General features: G+C 42.6%; 3 protein-coding genes across 5 annotated transcripts; 2 read left to right on the top strand and 1 right to left on the bottom strand.

The window, feature by feature from the left end:
* Positions 1 to 189: 189 nt before the first annotated feature.
* On the bottom strand, positions 190 to 11,941 carry hmgxb3 (HMG box domain containing 3). 3 transcript variants are annotated; one of them, XM_068714659.1, is made up of 21 exons: positions 11,789 to 11,941; positions 11,127 to 11,279; positions 10,787 to 10,961; positions 9,515 to 10,024; positions 9,293 to 9,400; positions 9,051 to 9,185; positions 8,668 to 8,912; positions 7,907 to 8,019; positions 7,737 to 7,817; positions 7,449 to 7,531; positions 7,214 to 7,321; positions 6,962 to 7,102; positions 6,123 to 6,430; positions 5,756 to 5,883; positions 4,824 to 4,955; positions 4,539 to 4,723; positions 4,152 to 4,374; positions 3,741 to 3,874; positions 2,666 to 2,785; positions 2,161 to 2,370; positions 190 to 1,747 (listed from the first exon to the last, which is right to left on the bottom strand). In XM_068714659.1, exons 2-21 carry the CDS (start codon positions 11,264 to 11,266, stop codon positions 1,172 to 1,174), a joined length of 3,855 nt encoding a protein of 1,284 aa, XP_068570760.1. In that variant the 5' UTR covers positions 11,267 to 11,279; positions 11,789 to 11,941; the 3' UTR covers positions 190 to 1,171. The 3 variants fall into 3 exon arrangements, with proteins under 3 accessions (XP_068570760.1, XP_068570759.1, XP_068570761.1); XM_068714658.1 differs by having other exon boundaries at positions 2,161 to 2,394; positions 7,907 to 8,016; XM_068714660.1 differs by having other exon boundaries at positions 7,907 to 8,016.
* Positions 11,942 to 12,102: 161 nt separating this feature from the next.
* On the top strand, positions 12,103 to 13,324 carry LOC137875444 (SLC35A4 upstream open reading frame protein-like). Its single transcript, XM_068714663.1, has 3 exons — positions 12,103 to 12,318; positions 12,682 to 12,780; positions 13,126 to 13,324. Exons 1-3 carry the CDS (start codon positions 12,304 to 12,306, stop codon positions 13,321 to 13,323), a joined length of 312 nt encoding a protein of 103 aa, XP_068570764.1. The 5' UTR covers positions 12,103 to 12,303; the 3' UTR covers position 13,324.
* Positions 13,325 to 13,862: 538 nt separating this feature from the next.
* LOC137875443 (probable UDP-sugar transporter protein SLC35A4) lies at positions 13,863 to 15,198 on the top strand. The gene has a single exon (XM_068714662.1). It carries the CDS (start codon positions 13,863 to 13,865, stop codon positions 14,838 to 14,840), a length of 978 nt encoding a protein of 325 aa, XP_068570763.1. The 3' UTR covers positions 14,841 to 15,198.
* The last annotated feature ends 7,541 nt before the right edge of the window (positions 15,199 to 22,739 follow it).

The following is a 22,739-nucleotide window of genomic DNA, read 5'->3' as shown; positions in this document are numbered from 1 at the left end:
TTATACAATAGTATTTGTGGTCAAAGCCCAGTTCAGAGCAGCTTCATCACTGTTAAATCACAGAAATATTACTCTTCTATATTCTAAATGTTATGTTTTTTAGCAATGCTATATCAGACAATAGTATCTACTAATTTAATGATTCATTCATATCCATTTGTTACATCAGCAGTTTCATTTATAAGATAATTGATTCAAAAAATCTTCTTTATTGACATAATATATGGGGCTGCTGTGATGTGATATTGAACACTCATTTTCAACCACTTGGGCCAACTTCAATGCTTCATGAAAGTCTGATCAGCCCATAATTCATTTTAATTGTTAAGCTAAGCAGTGGTGACAAAAACATAATCTCTCTAAAGCAACTCATGCAGGCAGATCTACTAAATATCTTCAGTTCATTCTCAGAGGCTGACTGTCAATTGGTTGACAGGAATTAAAACTTATCAATTGTATGCGTCCTTAAATGGATCTCCATTGAGATGAAAACGTAATATAAAATACAGCGAAGGCCACAAGGTCCATCACCACGTTATGATTCAGTACAGTCGACAGATACACATTAACCATCACTTCTCAAAAGAAAATGTCAAATGGGAGGGGAGAAGTAAAAGCAGAAATGTTTCTGGACATAAAGGGAAATAAATACAACGTACTGTATTCATGGTTAAATAATAAATACATTCAGGCTTGAATTAGAAGGGTTGTTAAAATCCTGTTTACATTCTTTGAGTGACAGGAAAGATCACCTTTACTCACACTTCTTTTAACTCTTGGCATCCTAGTGGTAAAACACAAGATACCGTTACATTCCTTTAGTCATTTGAAATAATAATTTTGACATTCAGTCTCCATCATCTTGACTTTTATTAACTCTCACACTTACTGTTACCGTAGTTTAAGATGGTTCAGAATATGACCTTGTTACCTGTAAACAGGACTGATTATTCTTCTCAGCATATTTCCACACATCAGAAACACACTGTAAAGCTCATTAACTGTTGTACAGGCTAGCTCAAGAGAAAGTAATCTCCAACGCTGAATTCAGGATAGCACCTTGTCGCCTCCAAATTCTTGGCTCCTTCTGGTAGCACTTGCTTCTCTTCTTCTGCGTCTTCGCATGCAGCCATCCCTCTGCCTGCATGTTGATTGTCCATCCTGAACATTTCTATTCAGGAAGCTCAACCTCATATGTCTCTGTCCCTACCTCTTGTGCCTGTCCCTCCACTCCACTTCCTTCATCTTCCTCTTTCTCCGTGTTGATCTGTGCCACTCCCAGTCGGTACAGAGCATCCCTGATCACGACCTCCCCCGGTTGGCAGGCCTTTACCACTTGGTTGATCTGCTGGCTCACGATGTCTCTGCTGGTGAGGAAATCTACCAGACGGTTGTAAAGGTAGTAATAAGCCGTGTTGTTGAAAACCGCAGGTTGGCGCCGCGCGCGGCTGACAGAGTAACAGTCCTCCGAGTTCTCTGCAGAGTCATCCTCAGCTTTCCGTTCTTCACCCTCGTCGTCCTCCTCTTCCTCCAGCTCAGCCATCAGGTGGACGTAGGGCTCCAGATCTCTGCAGAGGACCATTGAGTGGTGCTCCGACGGAAGAGCAGGAGGCTCCTGGGCAGCTTCGGGAGGATGAACCAGCCAGCAACTAGAGGATTTGGTGACGGGGTGGACCTGCTGGTTCTCTGCCACCGACGAAAGGTCGGCGCTGTACGGCTGCTCTTGTAGCTCAGCACATGACACAAACTAAAGACAGCAACACAGTATGAGCCTTTATCAAAGAAACAATTATATACACACAGTATGAGACAGTCTTCCTGATATAAATAAATGTACTGTATTACAGGCTGAATCTGTGATTTCTTATACTGTATGTAAAAGGCTAAGCCTAAGCACAAAGTTCAGAAAACTAAATTGAATCCTGCTTTGACTTGTGCTGAATCGACAGGTCTAACTCTATATGTTAATTTAAAAAAAATGTTTGATGAAACTTTATATTATAATAAATTGAGAAAAATAAATCCCTTTTGAAGTCACTCTTCACTCATTTATGTAACTATACCTGTTCTTACTTTACAATAAAACTGATCAAGCCTTGATTCTTTTAGTTTTGAATTCTAACCAGCACAAGTTAAGTTCCTTAATAGATAATCACTCACCTCTGGCTTTTCGAAAGGGTCAGAGAAGCAGCCCTGGTTCCTGCCCCACATCTGGGTTGCCTGTTCTGGGTACTGCATGTCAGCACAGAGCGCCACCTGACGGGCACAGTCACTGACGTAGACTGGGGGCCAGTAGCGGGAGGACAGTAGCAGATCTACGTGGTCTCGAGCCGTCTCTCCTTTCACCAAGTACTTAGAGCCGCACACCACCTGGAGAGAAAAGGATGAGTAACACTAGACCCTTGAGATTACACAGGGGACATTTGAGTTTGAATGTCCTCTCTGCTTATCTGACTTTGGCCCTGTTCAGACCTGGCAGTGTGTGTGGGTGGTCAGATCACAAGTGGACAGCTCAAAGTACAAGTGAGAATGCAACCAAGAGACATTGACGATGCATGAGGTCTGATCGCTCTGACCACACCCGAGGTGGAGCTGTCCACTTGTGATCGGATCACTTGAGGGCCACATATTTGTGTTTCACATATGAGCTCGCTGCTGTTTTTACCTTGTGGGGGCAGACCTTGGACAGCTTGCCAGCGGTGAGGTGTGGAGGGGGTTGTGGGGCCGTGGAGAGGCCACCATGAACAAGTGTGTACAAGGAGATCAGAGATGCCAGCAGCTCATCCTAACTCAGAGGGAGACAGAAAGAAGGCTTGCATTTAGGTAAGCTCCCACACAGATATACACCAAGGTAAGCGGAGATACGATGAACACATTCACAGAGTAAAAAATAAGGAAATCATCCTTCAACCATCATAGCAAGCAAACCAACATGCTGAATTATCCTTGAGCGAGACATTTAGTCTAACCAGCCCCAGGGCGCGGGGGAGGAAGGGCGGTTTCCTGTTCTTTAGGCCAAGACCTTATCAAAGGATTAGTGTATTATTACTTGTATTCTAGCTAGTATTTCACAGTCAACATGTTGACTTCTAGTCATCCAAAGCAAGGAATCTGTGTCTGTCTGTGTGTCTGTCTGGGGACCCATGCCAGTGCTCTGTCAAGTGTGGTGCAATTTGAACAAGTGACACGTTCTATTTGAATAAACACTGAATAAAAAAGCGAACAGGGACCTGTGTATTAGCGGGAGCGGAGCTTCAAGGCTCTGCTGACTGAGTCCTGCATGTCGTCCGCAGCAGGAACACAGCAGCTCATTGACTGCAGTTGTCTTTGGCTGCTGGATTAGCGTGCTAACGCTACATGGATGCTGGATAACTTTACAACCAAACTTTTCTTTACTTCCTTGGAGTCAACAAGCACGAGCGAATATCCTACAGGAACAGCGCCACTGCGATACTAGTTTATAACGCTCATAACGTACTGTAGGTGCTGACAAAATAGGCTCTACTAAGCCGGGCCCAGCAGCAACACCAAAGGCAAAGCATTCAGCCCGTCCTGGACAGGCATGTTTTTAACGGGCACTGCACTAGTTAACATACAACAGCAAAAACGTGCGAGCGCAACACATTTGATTGTCTCTTTCTGTTTCACTCACTCACTCACTCACACACTCACACACTCACACACTCACACACACACACACACACACACACACACACACACACACACACACACACACACACCTTAGTGGAGTCCGGGGTGATACTCGCTGCGCAGCGGTCCAGCATTGTTCTCAGCTCGTTCTCACTGTGATCTTCAATCTTGTCGAGTCTCAGCTGACCATCATGAATGAGGCGCACCAAAACTGATGGATCTCCTAAAACAGATTTTGAATGATTCTCTTAAATATGTTTTTTATGGTCCACATAAGAAACAAAAATAAAAACTCTTACTCACAGAAATCATTAAACAATGTAAATCAGTACCGCATGGGGGAACAACTCAACAAGTAACACTAACATACAATAAGTTGAAACTGGAACCCTTGCATGACATTTGCATCATCATGCTAGTATCTATTCACAACACACAAAGCATATTTGACTTTGCTTCTGACGATTTCACAGTAACGGTGGTTTAAAGGAACCATGTACCTGAGGGCGGCTCTGTGTGTGACGGGACTTTTTCCTTCTCTGTGTTGATGACAGTGGGACTCCTCATCAGCGGGGGAATGAAGGGAGCGATGATAGAAGCATCCACTCGCGTGATGGGGATCTCCGCGGGGAAAGTTGCTTGCTCGATAGCCTCACTTTCCATGGTCAGCCAGAAGTCGTCCACGTGTACCTCATCTGAGACTGAAAACTCAGGCCAAGTAAACTGTGGACAGAATAAAATGTGTGTAACAATATCTTTACAAGCTTAACTTTCTGTAGGTTTTACACGTGGAAGACACACCGTATGATACCGTCTCTCTAAGTATGTTGTCATGACTCTACTTTGGGCTTTAGTTTCCCACAAATTTTCTTACGTCAATCTCTCACCTCCACATTCTTTAGCTCCAGTACGTTGCTTGTGTATCGCTGTGCAATCTCCAGTTTGGGGGCAACACCACAAATGCCGCAGATCATGTCGTTGTAATCGCGCACTGTCAGACACTCAAAGGCCCAGTAGCCACTCAGGAGAAGCTCTTGAATTTGAGACGTCTCCTCTGGATTTAGAGCGTGTACTGATGGACAGAAGAAACAAGGTGGCAATACGTTCAAAGACAGATATTAATCTAACACAATTGCAGAATTCATGTATGTAGAGTTGAATCCAGTGTTTACCAGGGTGATTGGGGTTGTGGTCTAGTATGGTCCTGGCTGCATGAGGGGGGGCTTGGCCCTGTTTGATACAGGTCCTGATCTTCAGAAACAGGTCGATGCTTACTAGCAGTCTGTTCCCAATGTTGAACAAACCTGTCACAAAAAGAATCCATGTTGAATTCACAGAGAAAGCTGACATCCAGTCATCCCACAGTTACACTGCGACTGAGCATTGCTATCACCATGAACACATGAGCAAAACGTATACTGTGATCTTGAGCACAAATAAAAGAAAACAGTATTGAAAGCTGCAGCCAATATATACTGAGTGTTATACTAAGCAACACTAGTAATAAATGATGATAATAATAGCAGTTTTGTATATATGTTTGCATTTTGATCGCAAACTGTGCCATAATGCTGGGTCTGAAATATTTACTAGCCACATTAAGCAGCTAAATATCATAATAAGTTGGGATGTTAATCTTAAAATTACAATTATTTGGCTGGCTTTCATCAGCACTCTCACAAAAACATGTACAACATTTTGAAAACATGTTCCAAATAAATGAGTCTTAGAGAGCAAAAGGGTGGAAATGTGTGACAAAAGACTATTGCAAGGAAAAGGGGACAAGTACCATTTAGTGAGATCGTACTGTATACACACTTAGTTCATAACGGTGGTGCCCCCTTTTGGCCAATCAGCAAAACACTGAATGTAAATGATGAAAAGTCTTATCAGCAAAACTTTTGTATATGCAGAAGCTTCCACCATGAAACAATCGGTGTATTTCTGAAAATTATGAAAAAGAAGCGATACCCGTAATTCCCAGAAGTACAACCATAATTTGATTTGAGATATTCTGAACGTGATGGAGGACAATGAACCAAGAGTAAGCAAAACCTGTGAGGATTCAATACTTGACACTTGATGAAAATCAGCTGTTGTTTACCTGGATGTAGGTCAGTGAAGCTGTGCAGAGCCAGACACTGAACGTTGAGACACACCTTGAGCTGAATAGTGGCTGTCTGGATCAGTGTCTCAGTCAACAGCCAGCAGTCCTCTTGTCCTGCGATGGTACTAGGATGTGCACACACACACACACACACACACACACACACACACACACACACACACACACACACACACACACACACACACACACACACACACACACACACACACACACACACACACACACACACACACACACACACATATATGAGGATACATTAGGGAGGAGAACAACACAATATGTTGGTATGGACTGAGAAAAGTCAGAGGCAGGATGGTTAGAATACAGAGACCCATCTTCTCACCTCTGACCTCCTTTGAAGAGAGGATAGTTACACAAGGCACAGTGAGTTGCTGCTGACTCATAGAACTGAGGCCACCCAGACTCTACCAGCGTCTCCGTCTCCAAGCTGTCCTCGTGCTCCTGTCCACATGGTTGAACCAAGACGATCTGGAGACTGTTGAGCTCCTGGATGAGGGTCAACGTTTCCTGAAGCTCAGTCTCGCTCTCAGGAATCTGCAGGGAACGGTGCAGTAACTGCAGGGTATTTTGGCGCTGGATGTCCTTCTGAGCAGGACTCAGGGTCTGGTACGGATCGAGCAGAGTCTCAGACTGAGAAAAGGGAAAAAGAAATCGCCATTAACCCTCTGACACCTGCAGGATGACCGACATTACTGTCTTTAAGAGGCTTTAGTGGGCTCAGTCTTAAAGCTAGAGAGAAGATACTGGTATCATCTGAAAATAGACGACGCAAGGAATCCATTGGTAGCAACTGCGTCGAAGGGGGCTGAATAATGCTCCAAAGTTAGGCTAAATGTTGACGAGTGAAAAAAAATAATTTTATGAATTCTCAAGTGGTAAAAAATGGTTTTAGCTGCTGAGATGCATCTCAAATTAATCTTCAGGTTACCAGCTTTTAGATGATGTACACCATGTCTATGTGACCTACTACTACTGCAAAGATTAATGACTTAACATGAAAGGCCTGTTGTCATCAGCCTAAGTGGAGATTTATTGATGCTAAGAGGCAAGTGCTCAGGGATCCAAGGTTGTTCTGAGACTCATAAAGAGCGTCAAGGGTAAAAGATACAGCTGAAAACAAATCCTACACTTCTGGACGATCTGAAGGAAGCACGCTTTCACCTTTGTTCCCTTGGTGTTCCTCTGGGTCAGCTCACAGCCACATTTAGGGCACACTGCAGGTTTGTGTCTGTTCTTGTACATATAGTCACAGGATGGGTTCTTACATCGACCCCTTCCTCGAGCTGTAGACAGTCCCAAATCCTAAAAGAACAAAGAAGAGGAAGAATTACCCAAAAATCAAGATAAAAGGGGATAACCAGAAACAAAAAAAACATCAGAGAGGAACATTTAGTGTAGTAGTAGTATACTGACAAAGCTGGAAACGGTGGATTGTTTGAAAGGCACGAATGACAGGATATTCACTCCCTTATCAACCAATGAAGACATGGGCTGGCTTCCACCCGCTGGGACCGAAGAGTCCTACGAAAGACATACAGAAAAAGACAACATTGGACAAAATCTGAATTTTTGCTGTCCGTATTTGTGTGTGTGTGTGTGTGTGTGTGTGTGTGTGTGTGTGTGTGTGTGTGCGTGTGTGCGAGCTAACCTGCTTTGCTATGGTTGTCGGGACCGTCTGGCCGAGCTGCTTTAAAGTGCTGGGTTTGAGACCTGAGAAACTCTCTCGAGGCACTGTGGTTAGACAACGACCACATCTGTTAAGCGCTGTAACCTCAGAAAGTGCAGGCACCGGTATCACTTCCTCTCTGTATAATACGGTATATTATGCCAATAACAAGCACTGACTGAACATACGATAAAACTGTATCCAAACTACAAACTGAAAGATTACATTTAATCAAGTATAATACAAATACAATCAAATGATGGACAGTACCAGTGGATGAATTATTGTCGTTTGCGCTCTGAAACTTTACTTTGTCAGGTGGGACAGTTATGATCTGGAACAAAGCACGGCCTGGAAACACAAACAGCCAATATGTAAATCCATATGACAGCAGCTGAATTCAACACTATATTGCCTGTGTGCTGTATGTTTTATCGCACCTGTGTTGTAGTAGGCAGGAAGGATGGGTCTCACAGGCCTCTTTTGAACAGCAGCATTGCTTCGGTCTTGACCGTGGACCGTCGTGCTCTGAAGACAGCCTTTCATCTGTCTACTCAATGACAGAGGGAAAGTACATCAAGTGAGGTACACACAATCATCAAAACAGCTGCAATGAAAACAGCTGCAATAGACTTCAGTAAGACAGAAATATTTGTTTAAAATACTTTAAGCTACAAGAAAGAAAAATATCACAAAAGAATGGTTACAGTCTAAACCACCGATTACAAGACTTTATTGAAATTATGAAGGATTTCTATGTTCTTTAATGCTGCAAAAAAGTAGATTTCAGTCATATCAGCTGTGCTTGTGTATTTGCAACAATATATGAAAGAGTAATTTTGAGAAAGACCTACGGTGCAAATAAAAAAATCCTTTTTTTAATAATCTCAATAAAAACTATGAGTGAAAAAAACAGCTGCAACAACAACAGAAACAGGTCTCATTATAAACGTATTTCATCCATATTTTCGGGTTAACTGAAGGCTTCCCACACTTCTATACAGTTCAGCATTTGAAAAAAAACCCAATTAAATACTATTCATGACACGTGTAGCAAGTAATGTAAATATTAACACTAATCTGCAAATACAGCCGTTTTCACACAACTGTCACAGTGCACATGGTCAACATGCTATCAGGATCCATGAGGCAAACAGAACACAATTTAAAAAACTACCATTAAAATGTCATGGGTGCTTACTTTGTTTTTTCCTGCTCCTTGGTGCTCCTGCCCTCTGGTGGCTTTCCAGCTGGAACTGCACGCTGCTTTCTGGAGCGCCGTTGAACTTGCCCTACTTTTTTGCTCCCAGTGGCGTTTGTTTCACTGACATCTGCATTCCCGTCCTGAGCCGGGGGAGGTGTGGCTTGGCAGCTTTCATTAGACTTGGTTTGAGCTTTCTGGGGCAATTGCTTGGACGCAGGTTCTTTCTCTTGTGTCTTCTTCGCCTAACATAAACACGCAGACAAAGTTAACGGACTTGAGCCGCAGGTAAAAGGTGGAGGCTGAATCTTTGTGCAACTCCTAGATGTTCGTATAAGTTTGAGCATCCCAAACTGTTGGTGCAGATGTTGTTTGATACTTACAGCAGGTATCCATTTTCCACCCAAATGGCTCCCACATTCAGGACACTTTGGTGGCTTGTGGCGGGTGACATACACAAATGAACATCCAGGGTTTAGACACCTCCCTCGACCTCTTCGGGTGTATGTCTTAACAGACTGCAAAAAAAGAGCAAATCATGGAGGTTCGTTTCTGTGTGTAGATTCTATGGTTGCCAATTTCAGTGTTGACATTCATAAGGTGGATGAATAATGTGGGTGCTTACCATTTTATAGGAAGGTTTGGCACTTTGTTCTGTGCTGGCTCCTACAGACACCATCATCACTGGGCCCACAGAGCTGACACCTGGCAAAGACTTGGGCTCCAGCAGGTTCTGAAGTGATGGACAAATCACTCCACTGCATTAGTTAAAACGATTTTATGTGATTAAAATGGTCAATAAATGAAACTCATTCAGCTAAGTGGTAGAAAGACATTTGGATCTCACCTGTGTGGGTACGATGGAAACCACATGTGTCGTTTCCCCCTGTATCTGCTGCACCATCGCCCCACCATAACCACTACCAGTAACTCTGGTCTCGTTTCCTTTCAGAGTGACCCCAGTTGCTGTAAGGCCACCAGAGCCCTGTGAGACGTGGGCGTCTGTAGAGGACGGGGCTTTGCATGAGACAGAGGAGGATGAGCAGCGAGGGATGCCTTGAGGGTCTGTGAGATTAAACGCCACTTCCGTTTCCTCTGCTATGACGTCGACATCAACGGGCTGCTCGGAAAGCTCCACCTCGCTGTCCAACTCAAGAGGTGTGAACTGGGGCTCTTGGGGGAGAGAGACGGAAGGCAGGCCTCCCTCCACTGGAGAGTCCAGAGACTCCAAGCTCACCTCTGACTGAGAGCCTCCCAGCTGCTGATTTGAGGAGCAGCCTTTGGACAAGAGAAAGTAACTGGATCTGGGGAGGATTTTGCGGAAGCCTGGCAGGTCTTTGGAGGGGCTGAGAGACGACTGAGGAAAAAGCAAAATCGAGAATATTGTTCTAGCTATCCATAGACCCATCACTTTGACATTATACTAGACACCAGTGAGTTAGGCCACTGTTGAGACAACAGTTTATCTGTGCTGTGGTTCTTGATGTTAATGAATCACTTCTTCTTTACTTTATCTGCAGTTTCATGAGCCAAATGTATTCATTACAAATGAAATCAAGCCAATTGACTACATGAGTGCTGAGCAGTGTGTAATCATACAGAAGGACTCTGATATCCTCCACAGCCAATACACAAACAAGCACTCTATTGTTAGAAGACATTTTCAAAAGATTGGCTTGGGTTGTCGGCTTGGCACCATCATAAATGTACAGCTGCAGGTTATACTGATGCAACAGAATATTCATTATTATCCCTGCAGGTATCAGAATGACTTGTTTATCATAGTATGTTCAGTTTATCATAGAGTTTTCTGCTAATTGTTTTGCACTTTTTGATCATTTAGGTGATAACGATCATTAAATTGTTTAAAATGTGTTGTGTTTTACTTGGCATCACCTTGATTGAGTATCTCTTGGAAACTAGGAAACAAGTTACTGCAAAAAAACAGTAAAGATATTCTAACCATGGAAAGACATCAAAATAAAGATGAATTTCCTTCAGAACAGGCAAGTTTATTCTGATGTTATTAGCATGAGGAGGTTTTACTGAGAAATAAAAGGCTCCATGGGTGCTCAGATGCACTAGGTTGTATGTAAAACAAGTTGAGGATGCAGCTTACAGTGTCTATACCCTCTTTCTCGGACTTGGCCTTCTCCAGATAGTAGCCTTTCTCAGCTACGCTGAGCCTTTTCCAGCTCTCGCTGATTCTCTTGTTGATCTCTGACTGTGGTAGATTTGGGATTTCCTTTTGCATAATCTGATGAACATCAAAGTAGTATAGCAGGTAGGCAGACCTAAGACAGAAATACAGACAGACACATTCCACATCTTCAATTAGTACATGACAGTGGCTGAGACATTTTACTTTTTTTTATTTTTAGAGGCCCAATCCTTGTTTAAGGCAGGGCCATAATATTGTAACAGCTGTGTGTGAAAGTCCTTTGGACTATGTACATTACCTAGGCTTTTTAGGTTTCTCAACACTGTCTTCTTGAGCTTTGCTCTTCCTCTTTTTTGGAAGAGTCACCTCCATTTGACTGTAGTAGCTCTCCACCTCCTCAGTCACTTTCACAACCTCAAACACCTCCACTTTCTCCATGATCTCAGGCAAACTTGAAAAATAGTATGCAATTAGTTGGTTGTTTATGTTTGACACTTCATGAAAGAAGAGTTTATTGCAGGGATGTAGCTAAAGATGGGTATATTAAATGTATATTGCTTTGCATAATACTATGCTTTTCACTCCCTAATTCGTAGACGATACAGCAGGCACATAATTGAGTAGTATTAATCATATATATTAATGACAGAACTGAATTTCTGAAGTTTATCATAGCTATATCTCAGCCGATAAGACGCTAACAGAGACACATGGTCTAATAAAAGCCACAGAAAGAAGGGCAATTTGACAACGGGCTGTAACTTCATGCAGAGAGAATATAGCACAAACGTGTCTTAGTCTAACTAAAATATCATGGAAACTTGTCATGCATAGAGGGAGACAAACATGTTAAATGCACTGGTCCTTCCCTGCTTCAAAAGTAGGTTTAATAGCGTGTGCTTATACTGCCTGCACAGTCAGTGAGTTATCCAATGAAATGCCTTCTTATTGAAGCCTTACCTACGATGACCCGGAGCTCTACAAACTGCTCGGAACAACCGTTAGAAGTCGCCGACAAAGTCAGGCATTGTGCCGGTGGTAAGTAATGCTGGAAGTCGGCTATGCTTCATATTAAATCATGAGTTGCGATGCATAAATGTCTGTAATGTAGCCTCCATTCTCGTCGACTTGTAAAAACATGGCGGGTTGTTGCCATGGTCTTCAACCAATCAAATGCCGGAATAAATAAGTACGGGCCAATCACGGAAGACGTTTTTGACACGTGAAAGTAACGTGTTGCGTGCGTCCATAGGCGTTATGGGAGTAATTTATTTTCCCCCCTCACCAGTTTTATATTACATTAGCTGACTCTTTTATCCAAAAACAGCTCACATGAAGTTACTTCTACATGTTGGTACCGGGTACAAAACTGGGGGGACACTGACACTACAACCCAGGCCAAATTAATCGATTTTAGGCAAAAACAAGTGTCCCAGGATTATGAGTCGAACACTGATCATATCTACTGAGCAAACATGGCGGATGACAAGGTGAGTAAGTTGTGTTCTGGTTTTTAAATGTTTAAACTTCATGTTTCGTGAGATGATAGTAACTGCTACAGGAGGACGAAAAACGGGTCCTCTCAGTAGTAATTGGCTTAGAAAAATAAAGTTACCGCGGCGATGATCGCTTCTAATTAAACTTAATCGATAATTGAGCCGGTTAAGTTGTGTTGCAATTAACTAACCAGCAAACCTCGAGAGAATGTGCCGTTTTGTTACAGAAGCTCTTCATGGTGGTGTCAGTAACTTTAGGCTATGATGCACAGTGACACTAGCTATCCTCAGTTACATTAACGTTGGAATTGATACACAGTTTCCTCATTAAAATGCGAGTTATTGCTTTCATTATAGGATCCTCTGAAACAGTTAAAGGACCTGACGCGGCTCAGGAATCAGTTGGAGGAGATCCAGAGACGAGTAGAGAACGAGGTGTCTGTAGGAATTCCTCAGGTAAGTTGTTCAAGGTGCCCCTGATCATTACCACCCCAGTGGTGAAATAAGTTTAAATTGTTTTCAGCTGTTGTGAAACGTTTCCCCTCGTTTACCAACCTTTACCAAATGTAAATAAGCAGAAAAACATTTGCTCTTTATTTACCTTTTTGTACTGAAGGTGATGGAGTTTATCAGTCCCTATGATTATTTTGTGTTGTTACATTGTTGACAATATGACGTTTTGATTGTGATAACTATGCTCTCCTATTTGTGCTGTAAATCTGTTTATTCACCCATCTGTTTGTCCTGTTTCTGTGCTGGGATTGTGCTTAAAATTCCTCTCTCATTCTCTTAATGTTGAAGGGAAGCTCAGTGTTGGGATCTCCGTTTCTAAAGGGCTTTCTGGCCGGCTATGTGGTGGCTAAGCTACGCTCCTCCGCCTTCCTGGGAGTGCTGCTAGGAACGATCACTGGCATTTACTCGGCACAGAACTATCAAGTGCCCAACATTGAAAGGACCGTGAAAGAATATATGAACAGCTTTAAAAAGGGACCAAAATAATCCGGGCTGTTTGATATTCTTCTCATTGACTTAAAGGGCACAAGAAAGAGAGAGAGAAATACTGCTGCAGCTGCTGTCTTGTCGGTGGCTTGTGAGGATCAGCCTTCAAGATTTCTGCTTAGACTGGACTATGGATATAATGATACAACTGGAATTTCAAAGTAAAAGCCTGATGTTTTTTATTTGCTGATTTTTATTTTTTGTTCTAGGTTCAGTTAAATACTGCGGTTTCATTTCTGCTTGTGTCTGTGTGGTGTTTACACAGAATGGAAGATTTTTGAGGTTTTAATGTTTGGTCCATCAGAATTCATAACTTGTCTGGAGCAGTTATCTTAGTGTGTTAGATTTTGAATTGGTTGTGTGTGAAACAGGCAGTAATTCCTGCAAATGTCTCCTACACCCTTTTTGTTCCGTTCCAAATACATATTCAAAGTTATACAGAGAATAATGCACAAGTATTTTAAAATAGAAAGTGAGTTTTTTTTGCACTATAACTAGTATTAAGATTGTGAGAAATTGTTTATTTTGAATCATTGAGGATGATTGTGATCCAGAATGTGGGGCCCAGTTCCCCAGCAAGGATTAGGAGATGGTGGGTGAAAAGGATTCTGTGGGGTGTCCTCTTTGGACTGATGGTCCTCATCTATGGCTCTCATGCACCGCTCATCACTCTCACCAAGGTAGACGGTCAAGTCCCTTTCAACCCCTCGTCATGTGTGGTAATGATTGAGTTATCCAAACTCCTGATTTCTCTGGCGACTCTCGTTTCAACCGGGGGTACATCCGCCTTACATGCTGCTCCACCTCTGGTCCGTGTGGCCCCCTATGCAGTCCCCGCGTTGCTCTACGCCCTAAACAACAACCTGGTGGTTCTCATGCAGGCCTACATGGACCCGAGCTCATACCAAGTCCTCTCTAACCTGAAAATTGCCTCCACGGCCCTGTTGTACTCCCTCTGCCTGGGCAAGAGGTTCCGGCTTTCTCAGTGGCTGGCTGTGGGGCTCCTCATGGGTGCAGGGGTGTGTCACAGCTACAGCAGCCTGGATCTAGGGGACCCTGAGAGGGTCGAAGCTGAGGAAGGTCCCAGGCTTCATATCACAGCTTGGGGGCTTTTCCTTGTGCTGGTGTACTGCTGTGTTTCAGGGCTTGCAGCAGTTTACACAGAGAGGGTGCTGAAGAGCCAGAAGCTGCCCCTCAGCTTGCAGAATCTCTACCTCTATGTGTTTGGTGTGGCTATCAATGGGCTCTCCTCCTTCTCCTTTGTAGCAGGTGAGAAGAGCTTTCTGGAGGGATACTCGGGGGTGGTTTGGGTCATTATAGCAGGGCAGGCAGCTAACGGACTTCTGATGTCTGTGGTGCTCAAGCACGGCAGCGGGATCACCAGACTGTTCGTCATTTCCTGCTCCATGCTGGTGAACGCTCTGTTGTCTTGGGCCATCTTGGGGCTGCAGCTCACACCGTTTTTCCTCCTACCCGTTTCTATGATTGGACTGGCAGCTTTCATGTACTACAGATAGTTAATAACCGAACCACAAGGCCCAGTGAACTCATTACAGTCTGCACATTTGTTTTCTTGTTTTTCAGATGTTGTTTGTTTTCTGCCTTATATCTGCCTTCTGAAATCCAGAATCCAACACATATTTTCATGTGTAACAACATATGAGTGACCATTTGTCAGCTGAAAAGTACTTTGACAATTAACATTTTTTAAATTGAATTCACAATTTTCTCACACTGATGCAAATCAGGGTTATTATATCTTCAGTTAATAATTTCTGAAGAGTGCTGCTAGTCTAATTTTGTTTCGTATTTCAAGAACAATGTCAAAGTCCATATCAAAGTGTGTTCATGATAACCAATAAATTGTCAAAACCAGTTTTATTTCTAATGATTTACATTAAGCACACTGATCGATAAACGTCTTTCAGTCATACATTCAATGTTGTTGGGATAACAGTTCAGCCGTAGGATCACCTCGCACAGCTAGAGTATCCCTTAACTCTCCCAATGCTGTAAAAGAAAAACGCAGTATGTTTGAATGCTGGGAGAAGGAATCATGTCTGGGCATCTGCAACGTTTTACTTTAGTGGTTAGGGGAAGTTCTATCTCCAACACAACAGCCAGAGGTTAAGGAACACGCACTGACCTTTGCAGAGTTGTTTGTTGTCAGCCTGCAGCTCCTGGTTCTGGGCAGAGAGGTAGACGGCATCCTGCACAGCTTCCAGCAACACACTTCTGTATCTGCTCTCTGACATCCTCCTCTGCTCCTCACTTACCTGACGAAACACTCTGAACACCTGCAGTAAAACATGTAACACAGAAAATTAATTATCTATACACCTATAGGTGAAGGAGACTATAAAACTAGTAATAAACGAATGAAATGGGGAAAAGTGAATCCAACCTGCAGGCTCTCGTCTCTTAGACAATGCAGCTCTGTTTGGTGGTGTTGATATTGATCCTTCAGGTCTCTCTCAGCCTGCTGGGCCTCAGCGCGCAGGGCCTCTATCTGCAGCACCAGGACCCGCCTCTCTCTGGTCAGCACCAGCAGGTCTCTCTGGGGGCCTTCTGTCTAGCAGAGGAATGGATGAAACCATAAAAAAAAAGAATTGCAAGGGAATAACAGAATTAAGTTGCACATGCAGGAGTTTCCACTGCCCACCATAAATCCAGCCTTGAATTAATTCAAACTGACTCAGCGTCCTCAGCTAAGATAGATCACAAACTGAATAATGTTAAACAACAGCGTATCTCATTATCTCACCGGTAGCTGTTCCTGTGCCAAGTCTCTCTCCATCTTCTCCACCTCCTCCTGAATTAATCTCCAGTGGTCCTCCTTAAGTTGCCTCATCTGTTCCTGTGCTTTGCTGTATTCCAACTGAGACTTAAATTAGCAAAATAAATGTCTGGGTGTGGGCAACCCACTGTCACACACATAAATCTTGTTAATATGTTTAATGGGGTATCCACAAAGCCTTGTAAACACATTATCCTATCAGATATACAGGCAAACAATATCATATTTAATTGATAGAGAGCATTACTTGTTGGCAGAGGTCAGATTTCTCTGCAGCAGCCCCACTCTTGAGTGTCTCCTCTCTGAGAGCATCTCTCAGCTGCTGGATTCTTCCTACTCTCTCCTGCACTTTCTCTGCATCCCCTTTACCCTCTGTGGATATGAGAAACACACTTAGTATCATATTGTCCCTATATATAAACATATTTCATACCACAGCAAATTACCTCTGATATGTTCTTCCATTTCCTGTTTCAGTTGGGCTTGCAAGTATTTCATTGTGTCTGTACCCTCTCTGTGATCACTGCTGTGCAAATTGCCATCTGGAGTCCGACAACTCTGTCAAATCAATGCAAAACATGGTACTCATTTCATAATGTTGGGATCAGACATAATCTGTTATTGTTTTGTTAAACTTTGTGGAAATGTTTAAGACTTTAGGTAGGAACCTGTGTTTTGCCTTTTATCTTCTTTGACTCTTCTCTCCTCTTCTCCCAAGATTGATTTTTCACAATCTGTTTGAAAGATGGCAGAATGTATTTCAGCTATGATCTCATTTAGTCTCAATGGATTATGCTGAGAAAGCACTATTTCTTTATAGGTTTATTGAATGAAGAACCTGCAGGTTTTGGGTCAGCTCTGCTAGCCTGAGGGTGTTGTGAACTTCACTTTCCCCCTGCGACATCATCACGTTTCTTTGGTCCACAATGTTATCTCTGATCTTTTGCTCGGTTGCTCTTGGACACCAGCGATAAATAGTGGCCTTGGTCACCAAACATCTCGCTTTCTGGGCCAAAGCTAAAGCGGAGGGGGTCTCGTCATCTAGAAGACCTGATGGATAAAGACAAGTCATTTCTATGCTCAAAGGATTCTGGGTAAGTTGATGTGGCCGGGCTCAGAGGACCACTTACCTTGAGGGTTGATACAGTAGATGAGGGCCGTCCTGCTGTTTCCTGTTAAGGCATCATTTAGGAGGAAAGGGAGGATCTTGTCATTTGCTGTGGCTTCACATTGGGCTTGGTCCACAACCCTCACCAGTGGGCTGACTCTGGAAAGTGTTTGTGGTCCAAAATTATTAGACGTGTTGTCATGGTTCTGTATTTTACGAGGCCTCAGAGTTCTTTAAACTTGGCATGCTTTATGTGAGGAGGCTCTGGGTTATGAGATAAAGATAAAGACCTTGGAGATTCCAGATTCCCATGATAAATAGTCTTGATACACATTGTTTAGCCTCCTCCCTGTGGTGTGATTTTATGTGATTATGTAAGATGCAGGGCATGCTTTATAAATCCAAGCAAAAGTAATGCTACTTTAAATTTAGTTTAACTGTGTCCAGTTACACATGCTGTACCATGATCTTAATCAGGTTTGTGTTGTAATAAACTATATTCAAGTAATATACTTGCTGAGGCTCATGAAGTTTGTTCTATCATTCATCAAAGTGAAGACTGACCAGAAGTTTTCCACATCAGTATTAAACTATTACCCTTTCCTGACATCACATAGTAATTATATATAGTGTATACTAAACATGTTAGTATGCTGTTTCATACCAGTAGTGTACAAGAAATCAACATACTGTTTTATACAAACAGGAAAATTGCACAGGGCAACCTCAAACCTTTTAGTTTTCTCAGGTTACTTTTTTCACCACCATCATCACCCATCAAGCTGCAAGGCTTATTTAATTGACTAGTAAAGTAGATATGAATGTCATACAATGTATATGAAATCTGGCTGAAATAACATCTCTCCATGGCAGAAGATTTTGCATGATTTTTGATAACGTTTACATGAGAAGCAAATGTCTTCATTGTTGATTTGACTTGATTAACATTTCTTTTTCACTTTAGAGATTTTGACTTGTCGTATATTAACGTTGGCTTTGTTCTATTCATGTGTCACAGTAAGCCGGTGTGACAGTGAGTCAGCATGCACAACACCAGGACGGGCATACTGGGGAAAAAAGGGTTAATAGGTTGTAACCAATGCTTCGGTTCCATTTAAAAGCATGTCCTCCTCCAGAATAAGATCCTTTGCCCCTTTCTAGTACCTCTTTAATTCACAGGGAAAATCTCCAATCAGTCAGAATAGTGTTAAACATTTAGCTGAACATCAGCATATCATTTTCAGTTCCTCTGGCCCATGTAACAGATAGCTGACTGTAATTGAGTACATGACTAACCCTCTGAGGTCAGTCCTGCTGGCTCCTCCTGCCAGTCTGAACAGCTGCAGTCTGCTGCGGCAGACCTCCGACTCCCCCTCCTCTGGATGAAGTTTCCACTCAACAGCCACTGAGAACAGGGAACTACATCTGAGGGAAGCACACGCACTACGGTGAGCATGTAGTGACAATAACAAGTCAATTCATTCATAAAAGCTCAGGACTCAAACTTGAATGACGTCAGTGCAACGTACTAATGAGAAAACACAAGAGACAAATTTGCTCTGTGACAATCCAATCACTAATGCGACAGTAAGACACTTAGTTCTATTGAGACCGCTCATAGTAATTAATCCATTCAAAGTAATTCAGTTAATGGATTACATGGCCAGAGTCGATGACCTGTGCTTTACCTGCTAGAAATGGAGCCTGCATCGGCCTTCAGGGTCTCCCTGCATGTTTCATACAGAGTATAGGCTTCTTCTGCTGAGCACACACACACCTCACATGAACCTCCTACAAGACTGAGAAAATAGACAAAGACTAATCCTTTGGTTTACACTTCATACTATGGTAAATGTACAAGTGGTGTGTAAGTGTGTGTTTGTTGTGTTTTGATATATCGACGATGTTCAGCTGCACTCACCTTCCAAGGACGGGGTGAACCACAAGTTTTAGAGTCTGTCTATTGGGGCTCAGGAGATCCACAGCATTGCCATCTGGGTAAAACTGACATTGACAAACATCAGAAGTTATCCTGCACTATATTGTGTCTAATATGATTTATGGCGATGCTACTAAATAGAAGGACAAACCTGAATGAACGACACAGAGATGAACAACTCCTCTTTCCCTTGTGACAACATACGACTAAACAGATCTGCCAAGACCTATGACAGAGTCAGGGGTAACATGAATAGTGATGGGTAACATGAATAGTGATGGATAAAATCTGCCATTATTAAGAGTAGTTTTGTTTGGAGCTCCACCTGTTCGATGATAGTTTGGTCAATCAGAGAGCTAATCTTCTCGGTGAAGGCTCCACATATCAGCAGCGCTCCATTGAAACCACCTGATACGGACTCAGTGAGAGGCTGCAGGAACTCAGGGTGGAAACTCTGCAGATTTATATTCAGACTTTTAGTTTCCAGACATTCCAAAACGTTTGGTGATGAAAAGCTATAAAGAGGCTTAGCAGAGTACAGCTCAAACACAGTCACTTTGATTTAAATCAGAGGTCAGAAGCTCTTTTGTACCTGTATGTTGTCAATAGTCACAGCTTGGTCAAAGGAGAAGGATTTTGCTTCCTGATTGAAAAACACATTACAACAGTGAGACTACAACACAGAGGTTTCAGAAAGCAAATTGCTGAATGTTGATTGAAGAAAATCCAAAAGTTTTACCGTATCCTTTCCCGATTTGTAGTCCAAACCACGTCCATCCTCACCAATCACAACATTGTCTTTACCCAAACACAAAAAAACAAACATTCAAACACAAATATCCAACGACAGCACAGCAAATTTACAGACTTTACATTATTTGTCTTTGCTTTACCTGGAAGTGCAGTCAGAATTACTCCCACTCTCACTATTGCTCCTTCCTCACACAACTAAAGAAACATGGAAATTGGTCAAAACTGATCAAATCAAACACAGCAGTCTTAATTCCCCTAATGTCTTTCCCATCTTCACACACTAACGAGGTTGATCAAAGAAGGTACTTACAGGTGCGTTCATGTTCACAGTGGCCATCCTATGCGTATGTGTACCACGGTCACCTGGATTTCATTACACTGCACTGAAATATTAATGAGCCAGAATCTACTTTCACTGGTCTGGGTGATCAGGGTGAAGTCACCAAGATGGACACATACGGCACAACTGAGGGTATGAGCAGTAAAAACTATGAAATAATTACCGTTAAACACTTTTACATTGTATTTTTGAAATAACAGAAAGAGATCAGACTCATATAATAGTAACATGGATTTATCAGATTTATTTAATCTGTTTTGAATCATTTAGATATACAAAAATATTGCAAACAATGGGGTGTAAAACCGATTTATCCTGTATTAATTTTCCATTTTATCACTCACAAGGTTGCCACTTTCTATGGCACCTTTAAAATGTGGTTATAGGTTGAGATTGACCAATAATGCTATGAAAGGTTTTTTATGGTTTAATAATTTTTAAATTTGTAATACTTTATAGATCAGTTATAAACTATCAAGACGAGCTAATTATGAGTTGCCAGGTTGTAAAAGAAATCCTGTGGAAATAGTGCAGCTATAAATGTTGGAAGTAGCAATATATGACATTCAGTTTTTAGTGCTTTTGGTGCATGTGAGCGTGCCCCACTGGTTAGCTCGTGGCCGGTGTTTTGCACTGCTCTGACACGGCTGTTACTTCAGGCGATGGTCCCGACCAACAGCATCACCACAGCAGCGAAGCGCCCAACCTCCGGGGCGTTCCCACTCAGGCAAACACTGTTATTGTTTGTCAGCACATTTGCCGTAGTTTGTCCTGTTAGCTATGAGCTAACGTGTTGAGGACAGTTGAGAGGCAATAGAAATGCAACCCAACCTTGTATGCACCTGTAATCAATTATCAACTAATTGATTTTGGTCAATTAGGGATTTTCACAACCTGGCAACCTAAACGTTGTTAATAAACACATAAAGAGTGACAGGCAGAGAGGAGAGTCGTTACGTTGTGTCCCACAGGTCGGCTTCACGCATGTTTCAAGAGAGGAATTCATTGTCTGAGTCCCCTGCTGGTCCACTGGAAGCTCTTCAGAGAAGTCCACCACAGACACACCGTCTGTGTTGTTCTGGACGACACATGTCTCATTCATCAAGATGGTAAATTGGTTACTGTCCTCCTTTACCTCCTTGAGCTGAGACAGGTACCCAGACAGGGGAGACGCATGAGCCGGTTATTAGACAAATTTTGCTTTTTCAGGGTCAGTGGAGGGTTGTTGAATGATGCCGTACATACAGCAGTATTAAAAGCTGCTAAAAAAGGTCTCCACCCAACCGGAAAAACTCTTGGGTTCAAAATATAAAAGTTCTATGATCTCCAATAATCTACAACTGGACCTCAAAAATGCATCGAAAGATCATAAACTCAACAAGTCAAGTAAAGCACTTACCCTCTCGTCAGTTTATGTAGATGTTGACTAGCAACTGGTGACTGCATTCATTGCCTTTATTCTCACCTGACTTCTGATTTTCTTCAGCTCCTCTTCCTCACATCTCTTAAAAAAGGGAAGACCTGTGTTCTAGGACATGCTGCACCCCCTCAGAGCAGGAATAAATACCACCAAATGAAACATACCATTGCAATTTTTGCATGTCAACAACACAATGGTTCTGTTCTTTGCCCAGCAGATCCTGTTAATTTATGTTAGCTTAACACAAAACACAAAATTTTGTGCCATTGCTGATGTGAAAAACGTTCCCTTGCTAAATTTGTAGAAATCCTCCTCACCAATTTGACCGTATTAATTTACGGGGAATTTAGGCGATCCAGTTAATTATAGGAAGGACAGATGAGGAAGTAGGAACAGGTGTCAGTGGGAGGTGCTTGGGAAAGAAAAGGCCAAGCTCAAAGTGTGGTAGGCCTCTTCTTTTTCACCTAATGTCTGAGGCACACACAGTTCTAGGGTTAGAGGCACGCTGTGATTTTCAAGGGCCATACGTGGAGTCAGATAGGAAATTGACATATCTGTACTTTTCTTAGGAAAGCTGATTTAACACAGCCCACCCCACTCAAATATACAATTGTGGTAATTCATAGTACCCGCGGTAAGTCATGGCATTATGCATTAGATGTATGTCAGTCTGCCAACGTGTCACTATATTTGATGACTACGTACAAATGTATTTCCTGCTGATGTATGCCATGAAATGATCAGACTGTATACAGTGTATTAGTTACTGTTGTTTGCGTAGTGACTGATAATGGAGTGACCGTGGCTAAGTGGAGAGCAGGGCTGCCTTTCAATCAGAGGGTCGGTGGTTCGATCCCCAGCTCCTGCTCTACTAGTCTCATGTCATTGTGTCCTTGAGCAAGACACTTAACCCCAAAATTGCTCCCGTAGCTGCGTCTACGGTGTGTAGATAGATACTGAATTGTAAGTCGCTTTGGTTAAAAGCGTCTGCTAAATGACCGTAATGATAAGCTCGAGCTGTCTTTAATTCCAGTCAGTGGGTGAGAGGTGTATTTTGGT

Source organism: Cebidichthys violaceus, unplaced genomic scaffold (assembly GCF_023349555.1).
Source record: "Cebidichthys violaceus isolate CVI_PGR_0920_01 unplaced genomic scaffold, fCebVio1.0.p SCAF_2, whole genome shotgun sequence".
Taxonomy (NCBI): Eukaryota; Metazoa; Chordata; class Actinopteri; order Perciformes; family Stichaeidae; genus Cebidichthys; species Cebidichthys violaceus.
The sequence above is the reverse complement of the archived record's forward strand: the minus strand, read 5'-3'. Positions and strand labels throughout refer to the sequence as shown.

Bases quoted from the DNA above. Each gene is read 5' to 3' on its own strand.
- LOC137875443 (XM_068714662.1), top strand. From the start codon at position 13,863: ATGATTGTGATCCAGAATGTGGGGCCCAGTTCCCCAGCAAGGATTAGG.
- LOC137875444 (XM_068714663.1), top strand. The intron at 12,781-13,125 runs GTAAGTTGTTCA...TTAATGTTGAAG, and splicing joins TGTCTGTAGGAATTCCTCAG to GGAAGCTCAGTGTTGGGATC.
- hmgxb3 (XM_068714658.1), bottom strand. From the start codon at position 11,266: ATGGAGAAAGTGGAGGTGTTTGAGGTTGTGAAAGTGACTGAGGAGGTG. The intron at 8,017-8,667 runs GTAAGCACCCAT...GTCATTGAGTAG, and splicing joins AAGGAGCAGGAAAAAACAAA to ACAGATGAAAGGCTGTCTTC. The intron at 4,956-5,755 runs GTAAACAACAGC...TTTTTGTGACAG, and splicing joins CTTCACTGACCTACATCCAG to GTTTGTTCAACATTGGGAAC.